Consider the following 26,255-nt stretch of genomic DNA (forward strand, 5'->3'; position numbering starts at 1 on the left):
CTAAAGGTAGGGAAGGAAACACTTCAAGATGGAGCCAAGCAGCTTGAGGACAGGAACATGGCTCTGATTTGACCAGGAAGAGGGCCCTGAGGAAGCGAGGTGCTCCTCATGGTGGAGACAGAGCTTGTCTGCCAGGAGGCGGGGGGCAGGAATGAATGGGGTGATGAAATCGGGCAGCAGGTCTTGACTCTTCATCTGAGAGGTTTAATAATAGGGAGAACAAAAGAAGGAAGAGGACAGTGAAATTCTAGAAGCTTCTATAAGAGAGACAAGCAGGTCTAAAGATAAGAGCAGGGGAAGGGGATTTACAAAACAAGGTATAGGTGGGAGTTTTCCTTCTTAGACACCATTGTCATTGGTGAGTATGAACAGTTTCCTTCTAACACACCTGGGCGGTTCCCACAGCACCAGTGGCAGACCACAGTACCAGATGCCAGTGCTTAGAGTATCAATAAAGTGGGGCGGGGAGACCTAAGCTGCGTCATTGGCTGCCACCCCATCCACCCCGGTCTCTGCTCTGTTCTGTTGCCATGTGTTTCCTTAAGTCCACATCCCCGTGCCAGAGGCTTCCTCCAACCTCTTGGGTTTCTTGCTGCCACCAGTGGCACCATCATCTACCGTGTTACCCAGGCTTATGGCTCACTCGCTTGCTCCTTTACTCCCACCCGTGGGCAAGGGGGCTGGCAGAACCAGCCCCTCTACTCCCTGGCAGCCCTGTGTTTTCTGGGTGTTGGCACTTAGAGCCTGTCGTGATTATTTGTGTATCTCTCCCCCCTCACCTGTGAGCCCCCCTCGTTACTGTGGCCATGGGTCTTTGTCTGCACGGTGACTAGATGTCTATGGGGCGGGAAAAGGAAAGCCCCATAGAGCACTAGCAGGTGCTATTCATCATTGAATAGGTATGAAGTCCAGAAATTGCGATTATTTTTTTCAAATTTGCCATAAAAGGCCAACATGTTCTTGAGGCTACAAAGGAGTCTGGTCTGGAGTGGGAGGTGAAGGAGGAAGGTTTGGTAGAGGTCTGAGGGAGAGTTTATAGAGTCGGACGTGTTAGCGTGTGTAAGTGTGGTGTGTGCTCATGGGGGTGGGGCACCTGCAGCATGTGTAAGAGGGGATGGGTCCGTGCACGTGCCTGTCTCTGCTGTCGCCAGGCCCTGTGCCTCTGTGTTGACGTGATAGGATGCCCCCCGCCCCCCACTGCTGCCATGTGGCACTTTGGAGCTGCTGGGGGTTTGTTCAAGTTATAAGACAGTCCTGGCTGTGGCGTGGGTCTCCGGGAAAATGCCATGTCTTTTGGTTCCTGTGAAGGAAGTGGGTGGTCACCCCTGGGGGCCGCCTGCTGCTCCCCATCTGCCTGCTGCCTTCTTTCTGGGTGGCTCTCACGAGGAGGAGCTTTGCATCTGAGAGCCGACTGGCCCTGAGTGTGTCTTCTCCTTTCTCTTCCTTCCTGCAGTCAGTTCTGAATGTGATCAGTGAGCTGCAGGAGCAGATGTGTAGTCTGCAGCTGGACATCCACAGGCAGATCCAGGAGCGCCTCTCACTCAGGAGGGGTGTCCCTGACGAGGTGGCGCCCGAGGATGGCACCGCCGAGCCCCCGGCCTGCAGCCAGGACTGCGCCTATTGGGAGGGGTCACCTGTAGGAACCACACCTAAGTATATCAGCATGCGTGTGCGGGCATTCCACAGGGGGAGGGGCTGGGGTTTCTCCTAACCACAGGTGCGTGCAGTGGCTTAACATGGCTCTGTTGTTACCTCTGGGCTGAGCTCTGGGACCCTCACTGAGCAGGGTCTGAGCAGGTGAGGTCCACTCTCCCGTGGGTGGTGGCCCTCGTCTTCCTCAGGGCTGGGAGTGAGGTGTGTCAGGTGCTCTGAGGGATGGGGCAGTCACGCAACAGGAAGCCTCCGGAGTCCCCTTCCCAGGTGTGATTCAGACACTGCTGGGCTGGGAGGTTGATTAAAGTTCCATTTCATGGATTTCTTTTCTTTAAGATTTTTATTTATTTATTTATTTATTTATTTGAGAGAGAGAGCGCGCGCACATGCACACAAGCTGAGCGTTGCAGGGGAGTCAGAGGGAGAAGCAGTCCCCTGCTGAGCAGGAAGACTGATGCAGGGCTCAATGCCAGGACCGTGGGATCTTGACTTGAGCTGAAGGCAAACGTTTAACCAACTGAGCCACCCAGGCGCCCCAGGATTTTTTTTTTTTTTTAAGAAAATAACAGCATCATGAAATAATTCTTTCAAGTTTATTTTTAAACAAGTTGATCCCTAGTGAGAAAATAGAACACAAGTTTCCATTTGCTATGACAGTGAGGTCATCATCTGAATGTCTAGGAAAGGGATTTCACAAACTCTGGGCCCTGTGGGATGTATCTGACTGGTGTCCTGGACTTGGCCCCTTGTACTAATGGGATGGTGTCCTGTGTGTCCTAGTGATGGAAGCTGCGTGGAGATGACCTGTGCCTCAAAAGCCTGCTGTCAAAGAGGACGGGAAAGTCTTAGGGAAGGTCAGGGTCACAGTAGCCATGAGCACGGCAGAGGGTCTGCCTCAGCTCTGTAGTTAACTACAGTCCATACTCAACCGTGGAACATGTGGAAACTTTATCCAGACTCAGGCATGAGGGGAGAAGCTTGGGGGTGGGCTGGGGGGCGGTGGGTGAGGTTGGGGGGAGATTTCTTCCTACATTAAATAAATGATAAGAGGGGAAAAAAAATGAGAGTCCAGATATAAGTGTGGATTTGTATAGGGAAGTGCTGAGAAGGTACTGGGTATGCCCCGTGTTGAGTGGGTCACCCCCAAAGATGGCTAAAAGAGGCTAAAATTCACACCAGAGCTTATAGCCACTGATGGGCAGCAGACAACCTAAAAGAGGAGATTGTGCCAAAGAGGTCACCAGAGCCTGGCCGTATTATGCTGTCTGTGCGCTGGTGGTGGCCTCTCAGGCAGGGCCAGAAATGTGCTCCCAGAACCATCCCCGATAAGCCACCCATCCCACCAGGCGTTTAAGTCTAATGCCGCAGGTCGTGGGTGCCTGGAAGGCATCTTTTTAAAAAGGGCATCAACAGATAGTTTCCTTAGATGCGAGAAAATCTTGATGAATTACCCTACAAAATTCAAGGGTAAGCGGTGTAACGTTTTGGCGGACTGTCTCAGCTCCAGGCTGGTTAAATGCCGAATTGAATTTCACATGTTCGTTCATCAGGAGGTAAGGCACACCTGTGTGCCGCAAGGCAGCAAAGCAGACTTGGAGTTAGCCAAGCCCCTCCCAAAGTTCACAGCGTAGGAGGAATACTAGCTGTTTGCAATCATACCAATAAATGTCTGATTGCAGATGATGGAGGAGAGCTCCAGGGTGCCCTGTGGGAGTGTAGTAAGGGGGCCTGAAGAAGGGGGTGGTCGCCATAGCTTGGCCTCGGATCCCTGAGGATCGGTGGGAATTAACAGCTGCAGACAAGAGGGATCGGTGTGTGTCAAGGGCCACATCAAAAGGGGAACTACAAAGTGGCCAATGTGGCTATTGCCTGCCTAGGGAGAGAGGCGAGGGTAATATCAAGGGGCCGGGCGCCGGGTCAGGCTGGGCAGCCTAGGAGTTTTGAGGAGCTTCGGAGTTTCGAGGGAATGCCAGGACCAGAGGCATGCTTTGATGGTATTGTTCCCCTGGATGCTGTAGGGGTCAGGGCCTTCAGGAAGGGCAGGGTGACGGAGGAGCAGGCCCTGGCGACACTGCCCGGGCTGTGGACACGAGCTGCTAGGTCAGAGTAGTGATGGCCGAGCTGGGGAGAAAGGAGAGACTCCCTTCCCTGGAGGTGGAATTCGCAAGGCTTGGGGTTGTCTGTGTCTCCCCATCTTGGGGGAGAGTAAGGTGCCAGGAATGGGCCCCGGGTTTCTGGCACAGGGAATAGGTGCACGGAGATGGAGTTTGGTGGGACGCGAATGTCTACAAGGGGGAATGAAGTGTTCCACCCGGGTTGCGACCATCATGAGATGCCTGCATGGAGGTGTTGAGTAGGGAGTCTCTGAGAATCTGGAGATCAGAAAGTCCGGAAGTGAGATAGGAACCAATCAGCAGGACCAATCCACTGTTAAAGAAGCCTCGGTTTGGGACAAGGGAGCTTAGCGGTGTCATCTTTGCTAAAGGGGTAGTTTAGAGAGCAAGGGCCCTGTAGTCAGAAGAAACAAACCTGACTCACCACGGGCAAGTTGTTCAATGATCCCTTCCTCATTCAGCAACCTTCAGTGGCTCCTTACTGGACAAAGAATGGCATCTGAACTCCTTATATCCTCATCCAAAGCCTTTCCAGTAGGGCCCCACCTTATCTCTCTGGCCTCACCTCCCACTGCATGCCACCCATCCTCTGCCCTAGTCCAACAGCGCGTCCCCTTTATCGGCCTCCTGCGTCCTCCCTCTGCTGGGTTGGCTTCTCCCTCCCTCCTCTCAAGTGGACCCAGTTCCCTGCCCAGGAACCCTCACACTGGCGCTATATTTGGCATTTGGCCTCTTAGTGTCTTCTGTCCTGCTGGTTGTCCCTTCCTCTCTGGAGCCTTCCAGGATCATACTGCCCTCTCCAGGTTCCTTGACCCACCAGCACAGGGGATGCTCCCACCTGGCCTGCTTCCCGCTACTTTGTCTGCAAGAAGCTGCCTCATTTTTGCATCTGTCTTGCTCTCGCTCCCATATCCTAGCTGTCCTCACCCCCACACACTTGGGCATGATCTGGGTGCACTCTGCAGAGGACATGGATCAGAACAGGTTCTAAAAATAAGAACGTTTTCTCTTCCTGTGCCTAAAACTCCCTGGCTTCTGTTTTCTAATGGCCCAAACAGCTTTTCCCGGAACAGGACCATGGTTCAAGACTCGAGCTGCCGCGCGGAGCATGACGCAGGAGCTCCTGCCCCTGGCATCCTGTGCATGAGCCTACCCAGGGTTGTCGATCCAGGGGCCATCATGCTCTGTCACCATCAGAACTCTGTCTTTCCCCCTCATCCCTCCAGGAGTTACTGCAAGAGCTCAGGCACCTCAAAATCAAGGTGGAAGAATTGGAGAATGAACGGAATCAGTACGAATGGAAGCTGAAGGCCACTAAGGTACGAGGCAGTTACTGGTGCTTTTGGGGAGTGGCTGAGGGCCATTGAGGAGGGTCTGTGTTCGGGCTCAGGGTTTGCAATAGCCTGAGCTGGAAACACGCAGATTGACCCTACTGTGCGCCCATGCAGACAGAAGATCCAGAACGCTATTTTCAAAGGGAAAGCCCCCTGGGATTAGGCACTGCTGGAGCAGCTGAGTCTCCTTCCTCTTGCTGTGTCCTGTAGCACCCTAGGCTGACATGGGACCGGGAAGGGGCTGTGAGGAAGTGAGAAGTCTTAAGGTAGATGAACGCCAATGTTAATAGGGGCTGCGTTGTTTTAAATGTAGCAGTCCCTTTAATGATGTTTTTAAATAATGTTTTTAAAATAGGCATGCTGTGTTTTTAGCTTCAAATGCATATTTTACCTATATAAATATACTTTGTTGTTCTAACTAAATCATGTTTCTGTTCAACTAGGGAGCTGGGCTACCCTGGGGGGCGGGGGAAGGGAAAAGACCTGGAGCGGCATTCCTGGGTAAGGGAGCTTCTGAACGCACCCTCTTTTTCACTAAGGTCTCTACAGCGCCACCCAGAGGTGTTAGCCAGATTGACATGTTTACTTCTTACTAGGGTTTTAAAAAATCCTTAAGAATTTTCTTCACTTCTAGTTTGTAATTTTATTTTTTTCTGTAAGTTAACTTTGAATGATTATAAAAAGTACTTATTATAAGGGCTTTTTTTTTAAAAGATTTTATTTATTTATTGGACAGAGACACAGCAAGAGAGGGAACACAAATTGGGGAGTGGGAAAGGGAGAAGCAGGCTTCCCACTGAGCAGGGAGCCCGATGTGGGGCTTGATCCCAGGACCCTGGGATCATGACCTGAGCCGAAGTTAGACACTTAACAACTGAGCCACCCAGGTGCCCCTTATAGGGGCTTTTTAAGCCATAAAAAAATGAATAAAGATCACTCCCCACCCCACCCCCCAGCCCTAGGAGCTACCATTTGTAATATTTAGTTCTAGGAATTTCTCTTTTGGGAGGTCTCTCTCTCTCTTTCTGTCTCAGTTTCTAGTATTGACCACTTATATACAATGTATGTCATGCTATTAGAACTCTGAATGTGATATTGATGTCTGTATAATATGTTGTATGAAATTATTTTCTTCACCATTGTATGGATGAGAAGGCCAAGGCACAGAGCAGTTAAGGAACTTTCCCAACATCTTACCAAGTCAGCAGCAACAGTAGGCAATCTGAACCTGCTTATCTACATACAGCCTGTTTTTATCTAAGGGGACCTTTGTGTGTATGGTGCTTCAGTCATTTTCTCAAAGAGCCCAGAACCTATTGTCATAGAGCTCCACTCAGGCGAGTCCTGTCTCAGGGAAGCCTCCAGAGTTGTACATACCACCTATTATAAGACCAAATAAATCTTTTTCGGTCACCTAAGCTCTTTGCCTTGGCATATAACCCTTTGAGATACGATGGGTTATTTGGTAACTCCTAGGTTTGGGTACTTCCTGCATGCCAGAAGGCATCAAGCCCTTTGCCCACCTTTTCTCATTTGATCTATGAAATAAGGTAATGAGGTCTGTGTATTCACCATCCTCATTTTAGTGGTAAGAAAGCCGAGGCCCAGAGAGGCCAAGGCGAGGTTCTGATCTGGATCTGTGTCTTTGCAAAAACCATGCTCTCTTCCCTATAAAATCTTGATTCCCTACAGTAAAAACCCGTATTCTTCTTGAAAGTTCTCTTCAGTTTTCTGCATATAATGTGTCAGTCCCTGTAGGCCATTCATTTTCCAGTGCGGCAGCAGCAGGGCCTGCTCCCTGGGTTTAATGAGGCCGCTGAGGTAGACTAGGGTTCCCAGCTGTGGGGACACTTGTCATTTCTGGCCCATTCTGTGGAATTTGACACAAGGGAGGTTTGGCCCAGGCACTTAGTCTATAGGGTTTTCAGTAGGTGACCTCACCCAGAGGCAGGCCTCAGAGAGAAGAGACCTCCCTGTGCCAGGTGCTGGGCTCTGCCTCCATGGGCTCATGCCACTGATGTACGTGGCTCCTGCAGACAAGCACTGGGCATCCAGATTGCTGACAGAGACCAGCTCTCACTCCGACTGCAGAGAAAGGGGAAAATGGCTGTAGGAGGTACAAGAGAGGTTAGGAGACTATCTCCTAAGAATAGTATAGTCCTTGTAGAAGTGAGAGGAGTCTCACTTCTCACTGCAGGTCTCAAGGCTAAGGTTTTTGGAAGCCATGGACGTTGGTAGTGGTCAGCCATGAGCATTGAGGCCCTCAGTGAGCCAGGGAAAGCTATGGGTCTCAGCAAGCAGTTTGACATAGCGAGGCTTGGCTGTCTGGCCTCTGAGGGTCAATACCACAGAGCAGAGGGGCAGTGCTCCATAGGACAATTTTGAGTAAGGAGATCCTCTCCCTTGCTGCCTCCTTGTTCTCTACATGGTCATCTCTTTCCCTTTTGGGGGATATCAGGGAAGGTTTATTCAGGGACCCTGAGGTGGCGCAGGGAGCCCTCACCCCGTAATAGTGGCCTTCACTGTGCTGTTAACTCCAAAGCACGCAGGCCACAGTGGATAGCAGCTGGCTCGGGAGTGGGTGGGGTTTATGTCCCGGGTACCGGTCCTGGTGTCTCCCCAGAAGCAACACGCAGGGATATTACTTCCTCCCATGGTTTCCTGTGAGGAGCAAGTGAGGCCTGACGTGAGTAGTCAGCAAGCACGGAGGCCCAGACAGTGTGGGTGCTCCGCCAGTGTATCTGAGTGTGTCCTGAGACTGAATGCAGGCCTGTGGGACAGAGGAGCCACCAGAAGGCTCAGGCTCATCTGGTTCCTTGAAATTGTTTGAAGGTTAACTCCAGCCCCTGTGGGAAAGGACGGCCCATTCCATGACCTTGAGGCATGACAGGGATGTGACTGGGCTCCCCCCGGGGAGAGAGAGCCAGAGGACTGGGCTCCACTCTGTGTTGACTGGCTCTCGAGTTAGTCCTCACCCTCTTTCTTTGTCTAGTTTGGTGCTCAGAGAACTAGCTGGTTATCCACAAGGGAAGGATTACGATGAGAGGAGCCACAGTGGCAGCATTTATTGAGCACTTACTCTCTACCAAGCATGAGGCTAAGTTGTCCGTGACTATTATCTTACTTAATCCTCACCACTGCCCTATGAAGTAAATGCCGTTTTCCCCATTTCATACATGAGGCAAGACTCAGAAAGGTTAACTTTCCTAAAGTCACCCAAGTAGGAAATGAGAGAATCCAGGTTTGGCTCCAAAGCCAGTGTGCCCCGTGGGATGGGACTGACACCATTCTGATCTTCTCATGAGTAGGGGAACGTGTGAATAATCACACTTACTGTTATGTGTAAAATTTAACCTTCTCTGCTTAGTAGAGATGTGGGAACTGCCCAGTACAACAGTTCATGTACATGTGGGTATGAATGTGTGTATGCGGCGTTGTGGCTGTGCTTACCTCCTTTATTTGCCACAGTGTGTCTGCTCGGTGCACCTGAGTGCTTGTATGTGTGGACACGTACTTGAGCGTGTGTGGGTTCCTGGAGCCTGGGCAGAGGCCGTGGCTATGCCTGAAGGGTGGGAAAGTACTTCCAGGAGGAACCCTTGGCTTACTCTTTGTCTACCAATAGTGGTTTGATTTCCACTGTACTTCCTGGATGAGCTGGGAAAATGGAATCTGTGTGCATTTATCACTGTGATGTATATCCACGGCTTTGTGTGACTCTCTGGGGAGAAGGAAGACCACAGCCAGAAGGAAACTGTCCATCAGCAGCTCTCCCATGGCACGCCATCCCAGCTCATCAGGCCTCCATGGTGACTGGGTCACCTGGTCAGGTGGAAGGATACAGGAGACCAGCCCGAGCTGTGGGCATGGCCAAATGGGCCGGGAAGAATGAGTTCAGCGGGCAGAGCGCCCCCTTGTGGAGAGAGCAGTAAGCGCCCCTAACTGCTCACCTTTGCCTCTTTTGTCCCTAACTGCCCCGCAGGCTGTAGGACCCATTGGTCCTGGGCGGTGAGAGACTTGAGGCACTCCATCACAGTCTGGTCATCCCTCTGAGCTCCCAGGGACCCTCTGTTGCTCTTTCAGGCTGAGGTGGCCCAGCTGCAAGAGCAGGTGGCCCTGAAGGCTGCTGAAATCGAGCGTCTGCACAGCCAGCTCTCCCGGACTGCGGCCCTCCACAGTGACCATGCAGAGAAAGGTAACCGCTGGATGGTGATAGGACGTGCTTGCCCCTGGGCCCCGGGCACGTGTGTCTGTGAGTGGGGGTGTGTGTGTGTGTACCTGTGTGAGTAGGCTTGCTGTGTGTGCCTGCATGCATGCAAACATGTCTGAGCGAACAGATGAGCGTGCGGGTGAACGGGCCTGTAAAGCACAGCTCTGTTGTGGACTCACGGCCGCGAACTTCTCATGTGTAGTCTGATCACTAAGCTCTGTGCAGCCCCCCTGGAGCTCTTCCTTCACTTGACTGGAAGGACTTCCTTTGTGTCCTCCCCCTAGGGGAGACTAGTGATTCAGTCACTTGTAGATGCCTGCCTGATACTCATACCAGGCCCTGAGGGCACAGAAACAAAGCAGTTAATTCTCATCCTATAGAACTCAAGTCAGTGTTACCCCTCAGACCTATTCTGGCCACCGTACCTTAACGAAGTACGCCCCCACGCCCAGTCCAATTTTTCTCTAACTTCCATCCTAGCACTTAAATGTATCAGGGCTGCACTGGGGGATGTCCTGTGGTGAAGACTGTGGTCCTCGCTGTGGGGCCAGGTCTGTGTCTGTTCTCTTTAAGACTGGATCCACAGAGCCGCACACAGCATTCAACCCTGGTAGGCTCCTCAGAAATCCTGAGTGAGTGGAAGCGTGGTAAGTGGACCGTGATAAGTTCAAGTCCGCTGTAAAATGAGAGGATGAATCCTCAGATCCCCTTATTCACACCTATTGAGTGTTTACAGCTGTTCACCTGGAGTACAGAATGATCACACACCTCCTGACTTCTCCTCCCACCACCAGGCTGCAGAACGATGCTGGACAAGGTCCTGTAGCCTTGGGGATTGGCCACACTGCTGGGTCCCTGGTCAGCCTTAGCGCAGCTGAGCCTGGGTCCCTGGCTGGGGTGGGGAAGCCACGCAGCCCTGAAGCCAAGACTCGGGCTGGAGAAGAAAATTTGCGACCCATATATTCATCCCTCCCCCAGCCTTTCTCAGTCTCTTCTCAAGTCTTTGAGCGTGCCCCCTACCTGCCAAGGCTCAGGGTGGAGGCTGTGGGGCCCCCTAAGATATCCTAGCTTCTCCGCGATGCTTGACCTGCCTAGAATGCTGAGCCTGACTCGAGGCCAGGCAGCCTTCCCCTGCCACCCTATGCTTCTCTGCAGTCCAGGCCTTCTAGTCCGTCATCAGGTAACTCTTAGAGCTGGTCCTTTTGTCATTTGCTGCACAGGTTGGGTTCTGCCCAAACCACTGAGGTTTGCCAGTCTTCATATGGGGCTTACCGCCCTCCTCCCACAAGTGGGGCTGCAGAGTTGGTCTTTAGCTGCCAAGAGCCTAAGATAGTGAGCAGGCACTGTCTACTTTCCTCTGAAAATGAATCCCTATGACTATGTACGCAAAGCCCATAAATTTACTCGTCCTGTTCTTGTTGCAAGTGGGATGCCTGTACTTTAGTTCCCTAGTCTCCTTGCTTTGCTTACATAGTCGTCCCTGTTCCTTTTGCAGTAATCAGTTTAGGAGTGGGGACAGGTCCTTGTTTTGGAACTCCCAACTATGTGACAATCCCTAGGCCTAAATATTTAGCAGAGAGACCTCCGGCTCCTTTAGGCACTGTCCTTTGGCTCTCCAGACTGGTTGGGGAAGAAATCAAGAGTCCCTGTTAGGCCCAGAGGGAGAGTAGGCCGTGGGTGCTCCACACAGAGGCACACTGGGAAATTCTGTAGGCTTATGAAATAAGATAGTTTTCCTTAACTATAGAGTTTGTTTGAATATACTTATAGATGTGTCTAAACATTTGTCAGTTCTGACTATACCATTTTAAATTAAGCCAAGTACCCACCAGCTCTTTTACATAATCATTTTTTTCTCATCTTCATTCAGCTGTGGGCTTTTTTTTTTTTTTCTTATTTTAAATTCACCTTTGCTACAGTCCATGGGACTGTAGGATTTTCTCTAAAACTAGTTAGCAGCCCAGGTGCATGCCCACTCAGGTAATCAGCAATAAATGTCTGTATTCTTCCGAGATGTTGATTTTGAAAGATTTGGGGGTTCTTCTGTGTCACCTTTGAGTAAATGGCATTTTGATTTTTCCCCACTAACGTCTATAAAAAGAAGATAAAATACTAGGCTCATTCATTCATTTAGTAGTCCAACAAATGTTTAATGAGACTGACTATGCCAAACATCATCACAGGCTTTTAAAGAAATAGAAGAGCCTGTGTGTGGTTGATTCACAAGGAAAGTTATCAGCAGCTTAGCATGTGGGGATGGCTGTCTGTCTTTACATAATTCTTCCACACCTGAATTCTTTTAGACCAAGAAATTCAACGTCTGAAAATGGGGATGGAAACTTTGCTTGTTGCCAATGAAGATAAGGTAAGATGATCGTCAGGCAGACAGCCCTCTCCTTCCTCTGCTGATGTCTCTGACTGTTTGGTCCCTATTGGTCTCTGATATTCTGGGCAGGGTCATGCCCATTAGGCTGCTGACCCAGGGATATGTCGGGAGAATGGCTTCTGCCTCTTAGAGACTGAGCCTCAGCCACCTGTTTTTGCCCTTGATGCCTAGGAACTTGGCTTAAGTGAAATCTCCCAGAGGCAGATTGAAGTGGTACCTGTTCATGTAGGTGTGGGGGAAAAAAATACCACCGTGGTTATTGCCAATGTTGTAACTGCTTAGACTCCCGCTTAGACACCAGTCTCCTCTGTGCACTGTCTGGTGTAGACTCATCACGGAGACACTAAGCAGCATGCCATGTGATTACCCCCACCTTCTGTCCTTCACGTCTGATCCCTGTATAATCCTAGGGGAGCCCCCTCTGTAGCTAGAGAGCACCTCCCTGGGATGGACGTCAGCTCTGAGGATCACAGCCCTGCACATTACAGATGAGGACACTGAGATTCAGAGCACTTGAGTCTTGTCCAAGGTCAGGTCACAGTAGGTAGTGTATCCAGGGTTCACCCCCCAAGTCTGTCTAGGGCCAGAATCTGTGTGACCTCCCAAGTCCCCAGACTTTTTGCTGAAAGAAATGATCTCCTCTGGGAGATTTTATCTGTTGTACACAGAATCTCAGACTTCCCAGGAACAGGTGAGGGAACTGGGGATAAACACACCAGCTTTATTTTAATCTTTTTTTGCATGTAGCTCCAGAGGACAATAGTTGAACTAGGAGACAGATTTCTAAGGCTACTTCAGGAGGGGAGATAGTGATTGTTCTGATGGGAAATGTTTAACCCCTAGAAGGGCTGATTTATGGCTAGAGATTGAACTCTTGCCTTTGGGTAGAGGCGAGAATGTTGGGAGCGGCCTAGCAGAGCACTGAGAAACCAGGCTCTATGGGAAGGAGACTGGATGCCGACCTTTCTGTTGAAGCGTTCCTTAGGTTCCCTGTGGCATCTCTTCTCCATGTGCCCAGAACATAATGTGGCCCCCGTCACCTATGAAATCAGAGGGGCCAGTGGTGGTGTTCACGTATAGTCTACTCTCCCACTGTGACAGGACCGTCGGATAGAGGAGCTCACGGGGCTGCTAAACCAGTACCGAAGGGCGAAGGAGATGATGATGGCAACACAAGGTGAGGGCAAGGAGGGCTCTGCCCTTTTCTCCCAGAGGTATTTCATCGACTGGGTTAAACCCAGGGGCATTTTGCCAGAAGGCTCTTCGTCTTCATTTGGAGAAGATCCTCTGCTAGAGAATGGAGCTGGTTAGTCTGTCCTGGATGGGGGAAATCGGCAGCTTGTCATTTTCTAGAAACTATGTCCGATGGTGGTCCCAGGTGAGTCCCAGATGAGAGCTCCCAGGGACTAAGCAGATCATCAAGAAAATAAAACCATCAGTGAGAGCCCTTGGGAATCTCCATTCTTGGAGATCGGCTGTGTGTCTTTCCAGCATACCCCTTAGGGGCAGTAAGAGCAGTCAGACCTGGACCAAAAAATAGTTTGGTGCCCTCATGGGGGATTAGAGCTTGCCCACCTCCAGAGGAATCTAAAATCTCCCCCAGTAGATTGCCAGGACACTCAGGGAGCCTCCTTTAAGTCCCTGGGTACCTGGGTTCCCGTAGGAAGGCACAGGGCAGGGAGAGCTCTCCGTGTTTCGTATTTGCTGCCCGGGGCGAACGAACCTCCCAGGCAGCATTAGTGTTCATCTGAGCACAGCGGGCTGTAGGCCAGGCTGCCTGCCTTACCCTTCATGCCGCTGACCTGGGCTCCTATCACAGTCCCCGGAAAGCAGCTACTTTGGAGGAGGGGGCTGCTCCGAGGGCATTCAGAGACCTCTCATTCTGGCTGAGCTTCTGCTGGGCCTGTGCACACATCACTGCCCTGTTTTCCCTCTTCTTTGGTATTTGGGGTCTAGTCAGAGCCTGACTGCCTGTGGCCAAGGAGTGAGAAGGTTGGGGAGGAATCCTAGGGGTTTCTCTATGTTCCATACATGAGCTTTGCCCTTGAGATGACCCTCATGACAGTCCATCTTCAGATGCCCTGAAGAATCTTGAGTCACAGTCTTAATGTACCTTTATGTATTCCTTAGGCTTTCTTAATGAAGGAGAAAGATTGTTAGAATTTTGTGTTAATTATGGGTTTCTGAATAACTCCCACAGTAGTGATCCCCCCTTCTGCATTAATGCTTCCAGGGCCTTCGGAAAGAACTCTCTTAATCAATGAAGAAGAACTCGAGGGAAGTTTCAGAAAGTGGAACAGTGTGAATAAAGGCCCTGAAGAATTCTTTAAACCAGAGGTGCTATGTTTCACCCATGATGGGGGTTTTAGCAGGTCCTGGGAGCTTACAGAGCTTGGGGGATGATCTAGTCAGGTACCTGTCAGGTATAAGTCTTGACAGGTGAGAAATTAAATAGATGGAGTGGCCCCCAAGGCCCTGGGGAGAGCACCGAGGGTGGGTAGGGGCCCAGATGCTGGCCTGTGTCCTGACTGGGAGGGTTGACATTGTGGACGATGGACTTGCAAGGATAGGAACTCTCAATCCAGTTCCTTGTTTCTTTTGTCTTTCCTCTCTGGGGTATAAGCAGAGACCGAGGGTGGTTTGGTTTTATCTCCCCCCATTTGTCCAGTGTCTGTAATAGTGCCTGATGCCCAGGAGAATGCAGATGGTTGTCGAATGGATGAGTGTGCCTTGCTCATGGAGGAGAATAACTTCAGCTACTGCAGGGATCCGTTCCTATTTCAGACACCCCCTCCAGCCGCTGTAACCAGCAGACAGATTTTCTTGGTCCTACACAAATCTCTCCACATTCAGACTAGATACAAATAAGCACATATACTCATAGATCCAGATCTCAAGGAGAGAGAGGGCTTTGGCTCAGGGTGTAAAAAGCTCATGAAACTCTAGAATGGCCAAACTGAAGAGGATCTTAGGGGTCTAGCTCAACTCTTTTAATTGAGGGAGGAACTAAAATGTTACCAAGTGACCAGTTATCAAGTCAGACCAACATTCCAGATTGCTGGCAATCATACAGAAGCAGTGATTGACACCCAGTACCAATGTGTGGTTACTGCAGTGAGCTCTGTACATGGCTCTCACCTTATTTCTTGTCACCTTAATGACACCCAGCTGGGATTCTTTCTTTATTGTGAAGCTGAGGCTCAGAGAGGGTAATTAATCTGCTTTAGGTCACACAGCAGCTAGATGGCAGAACCTGGAAATGGACACACGTTTATTAGACCAAAAAGGTACTTACTGGGCTCTAGAGAAAAAGTCATCTTTGCACTTAGTACAACAGTGAAAATGTCAAACTGTGTCCTCCTTAGATGCCACCTTTAGCTCATGTTCAGTCTACCTGTAATTCTCTTCCCTTTTTGCCTTCTCACTAAGTCCATTCTCATTTCTCAAGTGTTCTCCCCTCTGAAGCCCTCTTCTGAAGTTTCCCTCCCTCCCATCCATCCCTCTGTTGTGTTAGAGGTATCATTATCATAAGAACATCTGCACTGATCTTTTATCTCAGCTGTCTGCCTGTTTACTGTGGGGAACACTTACTCACACCCAGCACGGGGCCTAGTAGGCCATGGAGATGGCTCACGTTTGTTAAGTGCATAGGTCCGTTCTAGTGCTTCTCATTGCAAGCACCAGACATCAACTCTGGCTAACCTACACCAACAAGGCATGTTTCTGAAAGGGTGCATGGTGGCTCCCTGCAAGAAAGAAAAAGCTAAAGAACCCAGTTCAGAGAGGGCAGGAGTGGCACGGGTCCCCAGGGGTTCAAGTGTCAGGACTCTCCTGCAGGGATATGGGGGCAGGTCTGGGGAGGAGGAGCAGGTTGGCCTGGGTTTCCAATACTCCTTCCTCCTGGGCGTCCTGAAAGAGCAAGGCGCCTGAATCAACAACACAGCCAATGTGCCTGTACCTAGGGGAGGAAGTGGGACTCCTCAAGGGGAGTTGTCCAAAGGAGAAGGGATGGTAGGTGGTCTCCACACATTAAGTGTCCCCTACAGTGACTTCTGTTTCTTGTATAGATGCCTCCAAGATGTAACTCTCCCGCCGTGGGGCCACCTCCACTACCACAGAAATCGCTGGAAACCAGGTAGGGGTCCTGACTGTGTCCCTAGAGCTGCTGTGTGCTCAGCCCAACTTGGAGCTCCTGCAAGGCAGGGATTGGCCATGCATAGTAAGCACAACCACAGATCCTAGGCACACCTGCCCTTCCACTGAGCAGTGCTCCAGGCCCTGACAGTGGCCACAATGTGGCCGTGGAACAGTCACAAACATGCCTACCTTCCCTAGCCACGGATGAGCTTCCCTTCCCATGGGCTAATGGTCTGGGCCATTGTCACTGAGAAAAGACCTGGCCAGGGGTTGGAGCCTCAAAGGAGAAGTGGCTGTAGATCATCTGTGCCCATCAGGGATTCCTTGGGGCTGAGAGCATCCCATGTTGTAGGTCTCACTTTCAACAGTCTCCTCTTGAAAGTCCTTCCTGCTCTTAGGAGTCCCAGAGCCCTGTGACAAGTCCGGCTTCATCGGGAGAGCCATTTCTCCTACAGTGAGGTTGTTCTGTTGCTTTGGGGAAGCTTCACATGACAATGAGCTTATAATGGGCTGGCCTGTGGGGTCACCTGGCTGCCACTGGTCTACTTCCCTCTAAAATGAACCAATTTCTAGCTCCCTAGGTCAACAATTTAGAACATGCTTCCAGGTTAGGCCCCATGTAATGGAGATACAGAGGCTCCATTGCCAAGAGCAGAGTGTCATTCAGTGAGGGCATCTGGGGAGATTGGCCATATGTATGATGGAAATTTCCCCAGAATGGTGCTGAGGCTCCAGCACCTACATTCTGGACCCCACTTTCTATAGGGCCATTGTTTCCCTCAGCCTTTAGCCCTAGAGAAAAATGCCAGTGTCAAAGACTGCAATTGGTAGTCACTTTGCACAATAAGAAATTTAGTTTATGTATGAGTTCACTTGGAAAAAAGTCCACAGTGATTAACTCACACTGACCAGACTCACAGGAGACCAATGTACTAAGAGATTTTGCTTTACTCATATAAACTGAGAAGCATCACTGCAAAGGAGACTTGTTACAAGGTAACTCTTGTGACCCCTGGTGGTGTGGTCTCTTCTCTATACAGTTTGTGCCCTTCTCTGCAAAATAACCTCTGAAAAAGCAAATTCCGCTGAGCAGACTGGTCAGGACAGAGCTGGAGCAAAGGCATGGAAGATCCTAGCAGGTGAAGCTCTGGAGCTGTGGCTGGCCGATGTGCTCACCTCCACTGTAATGTGGCACAGCTCCTTCCTCCCGGGGTTACATCTTAGACTCACGGATGAGGCCGTATCGGCACCTCTCCTGTCTTTTGACTCTGCGGAGTCTTCTTTCTGACTATAGACCAGTTAGCTCCCATTGATGTAATAGAATTGAGTGTGTTCTGTATTTTCAAGGAATGTCAAAGCCTTTTTTTTTTTTTTTAAGATTTTATTTATTTATTTGACAGACAGCGGTCACAAGTAGGCAAGAGAGGCAGGCAGAGAGAGAGAGGAGGAAGCAGGCTCTCCGCAGAGCAGAGAGCCCGATGTGGGGCTCGATCCCAGGACCCTGGGATCATGACCTGAGCTGAAAGCAGAGGCTTTAACCCACTGAGCCACCCAGGCGCCCCACGTCAAGGCCTTTTGATTTGGATTTAAATGATGCTCTCATGCCCTCAACAACGCATTGTCTGACCAGGTTATTCCCTGAAATGGGCCAGTCTCCTGTGTAGTGGTTGTGATGAGAGTGAATTTTTCCTGACCTTGACCCTAAACCCACTACTGGTAAAACACTTGGTATGTCCTCTGTGTGAATGACACACCACCTTGTCCAGTAACTGTGTCTTTGTTTGCTTTCTTTTGTGTTTTTCCAGAGCTCAGAAAAAACTCTCATGTAGCCTAGAAGACCTAAGAAGTGAACCTGTGGACAAGGTCAGCCCCTTGTAACTCCTGAGTTCCTTACCCAGCAGTGCTGGGACACACAGGTCCCACCTTGTAGAGGCCTTTCTGAAGCTGATGGGGAGGCAGGAATTTCATGAACATTCTGAGAAAACCAGTCAGGTGTGGCCCAAGGCATCCCAGAGGGAGGTTAGGGCATGCTGCAGGGAGTTGATGGACAAGATGCAGAGGTGAGCACAGGCAGGTTTTGGGAAATGGCGGGGAGCAGGAGGATGTGAGTTCAGAGCCTGAGTCAGATCAAGCCGTCGAGGTCTTGAGTCCTGGGCCTCTGTTGCAGGGATTTTGAATGAGGAAGTAATGTGGATAAAGTTGATGAGCCCAGGAGTGAGTTACAGGATAATTTAGGAGATTGGAGAGGAAGCTTTTTTTAAGAGTCTAGAGAGATGTGAGGAGGGCTTTGTGCCCCTTATTCGAGGCTGGCCCTTGACCATGTGGGTGTCCCAGGTGCTGGAGGGTAGATCACAGGTTCTCGGGCATGGTCACTGGAAACCAGACTCCTTTCCTGAGAGAGCACCTTTCTGGAACCTGCTGTATTCAATCCCTTGGTCTGAGCAGTGTACCAGCACCAGTAATTACAAAGGACACCCATGAAGACTGAGGCTGGCAGGAGCCACGGGGCCCATTCAGTGGCTCTGGCCCTGTGGTCCTGTGCTTCTTGCTCTCCCTGGTCAGATTGCTGGCAACTACCCAGAACATCTGTCCGCAGGTTGGACAGTGACCTGTGTTTCCTCCGTGGATGGTGATTACCTAACAGAAAGATGGGGAGGGAGGGGATGAGCCTTGCAGCTGGAAGCAGACAGGTGGTCCTAAGCTGTCATTTGTGACTAACACCGGTCTCTCTCTCTGCACATGATTGAAACCCTTCTTGCTGCTTCACAGTGTGTCAACGGGAACCAGCTCTCCCCTGGGGTGGAAACCAAGGTACGATAACTGCCCCGATCGTGCACTCATGGTTGTCTGCTGGAGTTTTCACGGAGCTTTGTGCCTGGGAAATAGGTGAATCATAAGGGATAAGAGCACAGGAGGAAAGACAACGCTTCCTTTCCCGTTTCTGGCTTACGTGCACCGTGTAGTGTGATTTCGTCTCGTTGTCTGTGGGATGGGATTTCTTATTGTCTCTTCCATTTTACAGGCTCAGGAAAGCTCATCTTTAACATTGTGGATCTAATTGCTGGGAAGGGGAAGGTTAGGGTTCCCACACACAAGCCGGAGGAGCAGGACAGCTCTCATCCTTTCTCTGCTCACGTGTCAGGGCTAAACACGGGCACACTCAGCCACTGGGGCATCCCCTAACGTTGACGTCTGGCCCTCGCTTTCTGTGCTGGAGAGCTCTTCACATCTTTCCCAGCCCTAGTAGATACACCTTCAGGACTTCCCCAGAGCATGTGCCCGCTGATCCTGGCTCTCCCTCTGGAGCCCCTGGAATGAACCAGCCTCCTCTGCTCCTGACTGTTCCTCACACCCTCCTCTGAGCTGAACATCCTCTTCTCCAGCGTGTGGATCACAAGCCTTTAAAGTTCCCATTCATCCTCCTTAGGGTCAGCACTGGTTTCTCCGGCTTGTGCCCTGGACCACACATGAGCGCGATGTTCTCGAAGGGGTCTGATCTAGAGACTGTGCTCCTACAGCCTGCTGTCTCTCCAGGCCCCGGGCACGTGATATTTCTTGTGCCTGTGCTTATCTGCGGTCCTGGCATGCTCAGCCTGAGGCAGGAGTTGTTCCCCATTGAGAAACAATAAAACAGGTTGTGGGAGGCTGAAGGGAAAACGCTTTGTCTGAGTCCATCTGACACAAAGCTTGTGTTCTCGCCGCCTCCAGTGCGCTGCCTCTCTGTTCTAACGTGAGGCAGCTGGGGTTTCCATTCCCCCACAACCAGCCGCATTCTTCTGTTCCTTCTGGGTCCTGCCCTGACCTTTACCTTTTCCAGCAGTGAGTCCTTCCTTCCTTGTTGTCGTTCTTGGCTAAACAGAGCTGAGAGCCCTTTCTGTCACCCTCGATTCTTTCTGTTGTCTTATAGGTCTGGGACACGCATGCTTGGGTTGGGTTCTGTCTTCTTTCCCAACCAGCTTCTGTCCCCTTTCCCATCCAGTGAGCACCCCGGACAGCCCACATCGGTGGCCTCAGTGGTCTCTTCCCTATCTTTGAGGGTGGTGTTGCATGGGTGATGATGCAACTGGAAATCTGGTTTTGATAGCCCTTCCCCACTCCTTTATTTCCTGTGTCATGGGGAACCTGGAGTCACAGATCCTTAAACCTTTCAAACATTGCCTTCCCCACACTCAGTGCTTCCAGCTTTAACTGTGCATCAGAGTAATCTGAAACGCTTGTTAAAAATACAGACACTTGGGACCTGGGTGGCTCAGTCAGTTGAGCATCTGCCTTCAGCTCAGGTCCTGATCCCAGGGTCCTGGGATTGAGTCCTGCATGGAGCTTCCTGCTCAGCAGGGGGCCTGCTTTTCCCTCTGCCTGCTGCTCCCCCTGCTTGTGCTCTCTCTCTCTCTGACAATAAATATATAAAATCTTAAAAAAAAAATACCACCACTTGGGGTGTGCTCCCAGAGGGGTAGATTCACAGGACCAGGTGCAACCTGGGAACCCTGTCTTTGCAGGTGTCCCCGGTGATTGTGGGGCAGCTGGCACAGGGATTGGCATTTGTAAACTGTTGATCTGACCAGGTCCAGTGTCTGCCTCGTGGGTCGTCATGAGCTTAAAAATCATGCAGTCTCCCCATCTGATTATTTGTGCTTTACCAGCTGGTTCTTTCAGACTTCCTTGGAAGTTTAGTCTCCTTTTTTCCCCTACATCTCTCCTTTCTGAGCCTGTTCATGGGGATTAGTAGTCCGAGTTCACAGGGGTTAGTAGTCCATGTTCAGTGAAGGAGTCGGATTTCAGACAATTTCAGGGATGCGTATTTTATAAGCACAATGAATTCAGAAATTCATTGGATACCTAGCTTTTAACTAAATGAAAGTTCAAGAGATGTCTCAGTCATTGAAGTCTCCATCACTTCTCAGACTTGTCCATTTGGAAATCAGAACTTTTGTATTACTTTTCTTCTGGGCCCCATCAAGTTATCCACAGTCAATTTCCTTGGTAAAGGAAAATGGAATGAATTTTCTCTCTTTATTCAAATGCATTTTCTCTCTTTATCCAAATGCATTCCACTGGGTTTCCCTTAGGTTTGTGGCTTTAGGGGCCATTATGTCCTTTTTCTTATAAAAAAAAATTGCAGTGTAGTTAACAGACAGTGTTATACTAGTTTCAGGTTTACAACATAGCGATTCAGTAATTCTATACGTCACTCGTGCTTTTCGTGATAACTTCACTCTTAACCCCATCACCTATTTCACCCGTCCCCACCCACCTCCCCTCTGGTGACCATCCATTTGTTTTCTGTAGTGAAAATCCTGTTTTTTGTTCTCTTTTTCACTTTGTTCATTTGTTTTATTTCTTAAATTCCACATGGGAGTGAAATCCTATGATATTTGTTTTTCTCTGGCTGCATTGTGCCCATCCTGACCAGCGAAGTGCAGTTCTTTTCCCTTTATGTGACCTTGTTTTGGGTACCCTTTTTGTGGCTAGGGTGTGTGCACAGGCCCATTGTACTGGGGATGAGTCTTGTGCAGACCGGGATCCTAAGTTCTAAGGGAATGGGTGGTGTGTCGCCCCACCAGCGTGTTTGCTCTTATCACCTCCCCAGTGTGTACGTCCCTTCTCACTTTGTCTTAACCTGGTGTTTTTCAAGATAACTGTTACTGTAATATATAAATGTAACTTACATATGACGTATTACATAAATATATACACCAAAGCAGTAGTTGTACCCTTTACTAGAATTCGGGTCTGTTAATTCGAAGTACCCAAGGGATCATTGGTGGCTGTTAATTCATGGCAAGTCCGAGCATCCAGCCAAAGGGCAAAGCCCCCTTTGCCAGACTCTTCCACTTCCTGTTTAGGGTCTGTTGCAAATAGCCCCGGATTTGGTCCTGACTCTGTCCCTGTCTCATTGTGTGGCCCTTGGGCAAGTTTCTTTCTCAGAACTCTGGTCCCTTTTCCTGGACTAAGTCATCTTTGCAAGGTCTTTGAGTTGGGCTAAGTGACACGTAGCTCTTGGAAAGCTGAGTTGTCTGTGCATCCAAACATTTCCTAACTGGGTTTAAGTCTGAAGCCATAAAGTTGCTTGAACATGTCTCTCTTTCTCCTTCCAGCAGGACAACCCTTTCCTGGTGGAGCACAAATACCCCACGTTACCTGGGAAGCTTTCAGGAGCGACACCCAATGGAGAGGCTGCCAAGTCGACTGCCACTGCCTCACAGCCCGACCCCGCAGGGAGCAGCCTGCTGCGGCTGAGTGAGTGTCCAGGCCGCAGGGGTGGCGGCCACACTTTCAGTTATTGCAAAAGTCCCGTGCCCACTGCCACAGCCCACAGTTGGGGGATGGTCAGGTGGGTGGACGGGAAAAGGTGTCTTTCTGGGTGGCCTCCCTGGCAGAGACCATGGCTCCCTGTCTGGGTACATTATTTCCTTTGGTAAGCCCTGTAGAGCACCAGAAACCCAGGCTGTGAGCCTTCCCTTTCTTTCCACAGTCGCTCCACCCCCATTTGCCTTCCAGTCCTCCTCTCTTGGCCCTCCGTGTCTTTCCCATCATTCCTCTGTTCCTTCCCTCTTAGACCCCTGAGTGCATCCTTCCAGTCCCTCCCTCCCTCCTCCTTTGTCATCCTGATATCTCCCCCGTCTGTGCCTTCCTCCTGCAGCCTCCCTATTACTGGTAAGATGATATTATGCGCTCTTCCAAGGGAAAGTGTTTCCTTAGGGAAATGGAGTGGCCAGTGGGCAAGGATATCCATCCACAGGTGCCCTTTTGGTGCTTAGGACCTGGAACCGTGGAGGTCTTCACTGCTTTTCACGCAGAGTAGGCCATCTTTCCTCAACAACAACAGGTCAATGGAGTGTAGGAGGGAACATTCTGGTCCCTGCAGAGCCCTCCCTCCTCTCCTCCTCATCCCTGTAAGTTCTCTGAGCTAGCTCGTGGGTTGGCTTCTGCCCTTGGCCAGTTCCGCCTCTGGCTGCAGGAACTCCAGACAAGCTCTGTCCTGGTAACCCTGAGACTCTGGACTCGCAACAGCTTCAGGGCATTCTAGACTGATCTGAGGGAGCCCTGGCGCCCACATGGGGGCTGTGTGTGCCCGTGTGTCAGCCCCTGCCACTCTCCCTCCCTCTCCCTACCCGTGTGTGGCTGCCTCTGCCTGCCAGGGAGTGGCCCCGAGAGTATTCGATCCCCTCACTTAGGCCTCCTCTCAACGCACTGACCCTGGGGTCCAAGTTCAGTCACTGTTCCCACCCTTCTTTTCTCATGGGATTATTTTTCTTTCTGTTTGAGTTTTTCTCTCTTGCTCGATGACTCTTCTGTTTATTTCTTTGCTTCCCTATAACTCTGTTGGGCTGGACTTTGGCCTCTCTTGCTTCTTCATGTGGCTTCTCTGCTTCTTGATTGGCTGGAGATCGTGGCCGGAGTGTCAGTGCCCCAGTATTAGGTACTGTATCCTTCCAGGTGAGGTGGAGAGTGAGATGCCCTTGTGTCCCTCCCCTGACACCCTCCCTTCTGGAACATTCAGCCACGTCCCCTCCTGCCTGCAGCCCTGCATCTCCCTTGGGGGAAGGAGGAAGCTCCTTGTTGGAGTTACCTGCCAGTACTTGGACCTCCAAACCTTTAAACTTGAAAACATTAGCTCACCCCAGTTTAGAACACTAACCTGGCCAGTCCTCAGAGAGAGAGCCTGGAGTGTGCCTGAGCCCCCACTGGTTTCTGAGAAGGAGGTGTGACTTTCTGCCCAGCAGGCAGAGCAGACTCTTCCCCAGCCCCACTGAAGGATGGCCCTGGCCTGGGGTCAAGGTTTTGAAGGTCATGTTCCTTTCTGTCCTTCACACACCATTCCATTCTTTCCATCTCAGGAGACACAGAAAGTGGTTGGGACGACACCGCCGTGGCCAACGATCTCTCATCCACATCCTCGGGCACTGACTCAAGTCCCCAGTCTCCCCTGACCCCAGATGGTAAACGGAGCCCCAAAGGCATCAGGAAGTTCTGGGGAAAGTAAGTTGGTGGTGATCATAATTACATTGCTTAGAATCAAAATTCTTCTAGAACGGGTAAAGAACCACATAGCCCCCTGTTTAATTAGATGTTGGAACAGCACTAGAAACAGAAAGGCCGTTAGAGGGAAGAATTGGAGTTCTCTTCGAGGGCGCAGAGGAGGAGAACAGTAAATGTAGCTGTTGCCTTATCTGCCCTTCGTTCCTGGCATCACTCCCTCCCACGAACCCCAAGCACATTCTCTGCAGCTTTCACCACATGTACTTTGGGAGAGACAATGCATGAGACCAACTTCTTCCTTCCAAGGGGTCAGTCTGTGTCTAAAGAAGGACTTGCTGGCCCTGGGCAGAAATGGGCCTCCTCCCCCACATCACTCTTCACTTGGACCCCACAGGGTGTGCCCCAAATCCCAGAGGCAGAATGAGAATCGAGGCTTGGGTCTGGGGAGCTGTCACAGGCCATGATCCTTGATCTCCGGGAGGCCCTGGGCAGCAGTGCCATGGAGAGTCCGGGGTCCAGCTGGCATGACGCTGCATAGGGGCTGGTGCCCTGCCTGTGTGCCCCCAGCTGCCCCCTGTCACTCTCCATGGACTCCTCTCCACACAGGATCCGAAGAACTCAGTCCGGGAACTTCAACACCGACGCCCCAGGGATGGCGGAGTTTCGACGAGGTGGGCTCCGGGCAACTGCAGGGCCAAGGCTCTCTAGGACCAGAGACCCCAAGGGTCAGAAATGGTAAGGCTCCCTCTAGTCCTTCAACAGAGAACTGTGAGGTCTTGGCCAAGGGGCCAAATGCTGCCAAGACAGAAGGCAGAGCTTCTCCCTGTTTCCCACTTGGCGCAAGCAGACATTGTTCATGCTTTATAGACACACTGAGGTAAAGGCAAGAGGCCCCCTCCAAGCCGCCATGGGTGCTGGACCCTCAGCAGCTCTGCATGTGTGTGATTCATTAGCCTCGGGGCCTTGGCGTGCGGGATTGAGAAACTCTGGGGCAACCTTTGGGGCACAGGTTATGGAACCACAGACCCGACTTGGAATATCCACTCAGCCACTCCTAGTGGCGAGCCTTAAAGCAAGTTCTGTCACCTCTCTGCGCCTCAACAAATGAGTTTCCTCATTTGTGAAGTGAGGAATCAAAGGAAGTTTATTAAAGTTCTTAGGAGGATCGCATCGCTGCTGCCCATCTAACCCAAGCATCAGTAGTCTGCTGCTCACGGGTCAACCTCCTCCGGTAGACGTTGAGAAAGGGCATTGTCCCCCGCCACCCGAGCAGGCCGCGTTGTCATTATGCCTCCTAAGACAAGGCCCCAAGCTTTGCTGAAGGGTGTTAGCTAAAGGGGGTGGCAGACAGTGTGTTCCACAGGAACTACCTACTTTTGCAGGAGTCTCCCATCATGCCCAAACAAAAAAGTGTGAAAAGAAACTAAACTTTCTTGGTTTGCCCTGGCTGTGCTGGGTTTCCTCCAGTTCCTGGCTTGACCTGGACGGCCCTGGTAGACACTCTCCAGTGAGTAGCTCTGCCCCCTTTCCTCAGGCCTGCCCAGGCAGAACAGTACTCCGGAGCTTTAGGAAAATCCCTTTCCATATCCTCTGATCCCCTGTTCCCACCAGACAGTTTCTACAAAATATTATCTCTAGTAACTATCTCCTGAAGTCTGAGTTACTCAGCCAAGGTCAGGCTTCTGAGCACCTTCCTCAGGATTGCACTGTGACACTTTAAATCTAACCCAACAGTGAAAAGTAATGTTTAACTCTCCTACTTAATTCCTCTGAGATTGCCATCTACCTGTGCCAGGAGCGGGTAGTGAGTAAGACGTGCACAGTTCAAATACCAATCCTCAGAAACAGTACAATCGAGAGGAGAGAAGCACGTTTCCCTAAAGCAGCCTATTGTTGGTACACCTCACCCCCACCCCCCCGCCCCCACTGCCCTGAGAAAGGGAACCCATGGACACACCCTTCTCTTCCCCACCCAGACAGCCCCAGCTTTCTAAGCTTTCCCGGTTGGCTCGGGTGTGAGACGAGGGCCTCCTCAGATCCACTTGCACCTTGATGGGTTTCGACAGACGTGTTTTCCAGGTGCCGTGCAGGGAGATGTGAGGGTGTGTGCACTTGTGTACCTGCCAGCCGAGGCATTGGTGTTACAGGTGTAAATGCTCGGTGAGTGGTAGCTTTTGGAGGCAAGAGAAGGCAGAGACCCATTCAGAGCCAGTAAAAAAGCGAGCCAAAGAAAGTTTATATATTCCACAAGAACACTCTAATTTCCTAGCAGTTTTTTAAATTTAGACACAAATGTTTCTGATTTTTCAGAGATGAAAAAAGTCTACAGTCAGCTTGCATGATTAACCTCAGCTCCAATTCTGGCGATTTCTTTAGCGTTGATTCACTGGCAGGGCTATAAGAACTTTCTCTAAGACCCTTCAGCATTTTTTCTTAGTGCC

General features: G+C 50.7%; 1 protein-coding gene across 10 annotated transcripts in view; it reads left to right on the forward strand.

Moving 5' to 3' along the window:
- Positions 1-26,255, forward strand: part of PPFIBP2 (PPFIA binding protein 2) — a 142,945-nt gene that overhangs the window by 103,203 nt on the left and 13,487 nt on the right. For 6 of the 10 annotated variants that reach the window (XM_032853377.1, XM_032853374.1, XM_032853376.1 and 3 more), the window contains 13 exons: positions 1,454-1,636; positions 4,994-5,086; positions 9,182-9,293; positions 11,612-11,673; positions 12,796-12,871; positions 13,928-14,031; positions 15,762-15,829; positions 17,637-17,694; positions 18,601-18,642; positions 21,933-22,071; positions 23,222-23,254; positions 23,673-23,814; positions 24,421-24,549. In XM_032853377.1, coding sequence (XP_032709268.1) covers positions 1,454-1,636; positions 4,994-5,086; positions 9,182-9,293; positions 11,612-11,673; positions 12,796-12,871; positions 13,928-14,031; positions 15,762-15,829; positions 17,637-17,694; positions 18,601-18,642; positions 21,933-22,071; positions 23,222-23,254; positions 23,673-23,814; positions 24,421-24,549 — 1,241 coding nt within the window. The remainder of the gene's footprint in view (positions 1-1,453; positions 1,637-4,993; positions 5,087-9,181; positions 9,294-11,611; positions 11,674-12,795; positions 12,872-13,927; positions 14,032-15,761; positions 15,830-17,636; positions 17,695-18,600; positions 18,643-21,932; positions 22,072-23,221; positions 23,255-23,672; positions 23,815-24,420; positions 24,550-26,255) is intronic. The other 4 variants (XM_032853375.1, XM_032853380.1, XM_032853381.1 and 1 more) reach the window with 3 other exon arrangements.

Source organism: Lontra canadensis, unplaced genomic scaffold (assembly GCF_010015895.1).
Source record: "Lontra canadensis isolate GAN:19392208 unplaced genomic scaffold, GSC_riverotter_1.0 scaffold7, whole genome shotgun sequence".
Classification (NCBI taxonomy): Eukaryota; Metazoa; Chordata; class Mammalia; order Carnivora; family Mustelidae; genus Lontra; species Lontra canadensis.